General features: G+C 27.7%; 1 protein-coding gene across 1 annotated transcript; it reads right to left on the bottom strand.

Moving 5' to 3' along the window:
* Nucleotides 1-1,779: 1,779 nt before the first annotated feature.
* Nucleotides 1,780-3,284, bottom strand: LOC142616632 (ubiquitin C-terminal hydrolase 12-like). Its single transcript, XM_075789446.1, has 4 exons — nucleotides 3,251-3,284; nucleotides 2,348-2,633; nucleotides 2,048-2,211; nucleotides 1,780-1,928 (listed from the first exon to the last, which is right to left on the bottom strand). The coding sequence occupies exons 1-4, from the start codon at nucleotides 3,282-3,284 to the stop codon at nucleotides 1,780-1,782; spliced, it is 633 nt and encodes a 210-aa protein (XP_075645561.1).
* Between the last annotated feature and the right edge of the window lie 267 nt (nucleotides 3,285-3,551).

The raw sequence follows: 3,551 nt of genomic DNA, 5'->3' as shown, positions 1-3,551 counted from the left end.
TGATTGAGCATAGTGACACTAATTAAAGGAAAATAATTGTTGAAAAGAACCTGCCAACTTTATTTGTATCAAGTTTTGCACTAAACAAAACAATTCTTATTATTGAAGTCTGAATTTGGTAAGGATGAGATGTAAAATTCATGTTTTACATAATTCAATAAGTAATTTCAACATCAGCTTTTACTTAAAACTCAATACATCCTACCACACATAATAATATCTCAATAAACTTAGAGTTAAGTTGAATTTTTATATAGGTATTAGAATTGATTAAGTGTGGTTATGCCTATTCTTTAATATGTAATATGATGATGTAGCATGCTAGCATTGGAGGGTAAAACTTAGGTTTTACACCACATCCTTATAAAATTTAATCTCTTATTGTTGTGGCGTTAACATTGATCAAAACTAATATTTGTAGCATAAGAAAAAATAAAAGTAAATTTTATTAAATAGCTATATTGACTACTATGCATTGTACGATTGAGTGGGAAAACCACTAAGTTTCACTAATCTAGTCTTTAAGTGCACTTAATAATATCTCGCATTCTGACATTTACAACTTATCTTTTCAAGGGCAATATTGACTACTATGCATTATATGATTTAGTGGGAAGGCCACTAAGCATCACTAATCTAGTCTTCAAGTGCACTTAATAATTTCTCGCATTGTAACATTTACAACTTACCTTTTCAAGGGCAATCAAGTTTAGCTTCTTCTCACAGGAAAAAAAAGGTTTAGCTACAAATTAAAAAGAGGATTACACGAAATAATAATAATAATAATAATAATAATAATAATAATTCTTTATATAATAATAGATTATTTAAAATAATTAATTTTAAAAAAATTGTCTACTTATAATATTTACAAATTTATTAATTATAAAAAAAAATACGAACTGTGTGAAGCCCGGGTTAACAACTAGTATTGTCAATTTGGTAGCCATAATAAACCAATTGCCTATAAATTGCTTGTTAGGGCATGACATTTGGCTTACCCTTTCACCGATGATATATTTCGATATATATCATAGAGTTCAATTATACATATTGTGGAGCTCTTCAATAACTAAGAAGATAAACAATCATCTCATTTATATATAGTTCTGGTTTTATATTTTTTACGTTATAAAAATGTATTGTTTCATTATTTTTTATTGAATTATTGCATAATTTATTGATTGAATAGTAAAACACATTTTATTGATATCAAATTTGATGTGTATGATAAATATTGAAAGAATATTTTATTTAAAAGTTTAATATAGAGATACTAAGAGATTTAATTTTAACAAAATTAATAATAGATATAACTTGAGTCAAAGCGTATGCCAGCTATGAGTATGATAAAATATTAAATCTATAATAAATTATGAAATAGTATTACATTGAAATAAAGTTATATCATATAAAAGATGAACTCAACTTTTATAAATACACACTTATTATGTACTACTGAGAGGATTTAGAGCATACATTTATACATACATAATTACATTATATATATATATATATATATATATATATACACACACACATTTATATACATACATGTGTGTATTTGTGTATAAAGCAAGTGCACGCATATGAGCACGTGCACAAGCTTCAAAATAAAGAGACAAATTTAAACCCTTTTGATATTGACATATTTGCAATTACAATAATAATAATAATCCCATAACCTCCCCAAATGCAATTCCGGGATAAAGAAGTATTTTTACAATATTTAAAGTATAGTTTTTGCTATATAATTTCTTAGACAACCATTTTAGGGAATCACTTAACATTAGACATAACTATTATTTCTCCTTCTACAATTAAAGCATCATTCATAAGAAGTCCCTTGGATGCATCTTGGAGATCCTTAAGAGGCAGAAAGTGTGAGAAACCCCATTCATTCGAAAAGGTAGTGAACCAATGTTTTTCTGTAAGAAACAAAACAAAACAAAAACAAAAAAATTGAGACAAAACTTACACAGGAACAAAACAAGGTGAAAGAGAACGGGAGGCACGTGTGTGTTCACACACATATAAGCATACATACCTGTTTTTTCCACGTGATTTTCATTGTTAATTTGGTCCTTAATACGTATCTTGAATTCTGCGAAAAATTTGTGCTCAGGTAGAACACAATCACAACAATTGAGGAAGAGAGATAACACTTTCATTTCTCCATTATAAATTCCTTTGGGGTAAACCAGTAACTTCCTGCATGGATTCAATAAAAAGAGTTAAAAACAATAGGTTCTAAGTTTCAGAAAGGAAACTTTCCATTTTTTTTACAACAATAAAAGTCCAACTTATAATAATACCTATCAAAAAAAATAATAATAAAAATTAATACCATTTCACATCACCAACTTGAAATATTCGAGAATAATATGTCACTTTATCTAGTGATGAAAAGTTTTCAATCTTCCAAGTCATAATACGGTTAAGGGGCTCTTTTATCATATAAAGAAACTCCCGTTTGGCATTGCGTTCATGAACAAAAAGCTCAGCACCAAATACGCAACAATCATTGACAAGATATCCTTGAGAAAGATCTTCGAAGGATTTAAGGGATAGAAATTTGTGAAAGCCCCATTCAGTCTTGATATCATGGAATCTTCTAATTACCCCATCGACATCTACACAAAAAAAAAGATATGTTAGATTAGTTTTTGAGATAATTGAAAATTTACCATGGTATCAGAATAAAAAGTCTTGAATTAAAATTTTCCCTATGATCTCCTCATTTTCTATTTAAATTTCCATGTGTTGAGTCTCTACTCAATAGTAGCTCAAGTGTCCAACACATGAATAAATTTATTATCTCCTAATAGTTTAAGTTTTTTGAAAAAATCGGTAATTTAACAATTTATACCAAAATGCAATCATAAAAGATGAATATGCACAGGGATGGAACTAGTCAAGGGCTAGGGGGGACCATCCCCCCCCCCCAACCTTTGAAAAAAAAAATACTAGTATATATATTAACAAAAATAATTTTAATTCTAGCTCGTAAATTTATATACTTAGCCCCCCTCTCCAAAAAATTTACAAACTAAACCAAGAAATCCAACAAATATACAACAAGAAAAATCTATAAAAAAAAAAAAATGCACATATCTAGATAATAAGAAAATCTCTGGACAAATCATAAATCTGGTTTAAGCAAAAACAATAACAACAAATCAATTACAAATCCTAACCAAAAAAAAAATCACAAAAACTCAATAACCTTTATGCAATTTCTCTCTCTCACTTGAGAGCTCTATGCTCCTCTCAAATGACTCCATTTTCATAGCCATAGAGACAACTCTTATGCCACATATTGATCATTTCATCCATACATTAGTTAGACTTTAAAAATATTAAAATGTGTCAATTGACTTATAAAACTCTTGATTATAAAATCCTATTATTAAATTTTTTTTCAAAAGAAAAAATACAAATAATAATTAATAAATTAATATTAATAATGCAACTTTGTCGACCTCTAATATTGATATTCTAATTTTTTTTAAATCTTTGAACAAAGAACTTCGGCTTCCCCTAAATTTGAA

The sequence above is a fragment of the Castanea sativa genome, chromosome 11 (assembly GCF_040712315.1).
Source record: "Castanea sativa cultivar Marrone di Chiusa Pesio chromosome 11, ASM4071231v1".
NCBI lineage: Eukaryota > Viridiplantae > Streptophyta > Magnoliopsida > Fagales > Fagaceae > Castanea > Castanea sativa.
This window is presented reverse-complemented; position numbering and strand designations above follow the sequence as displayed.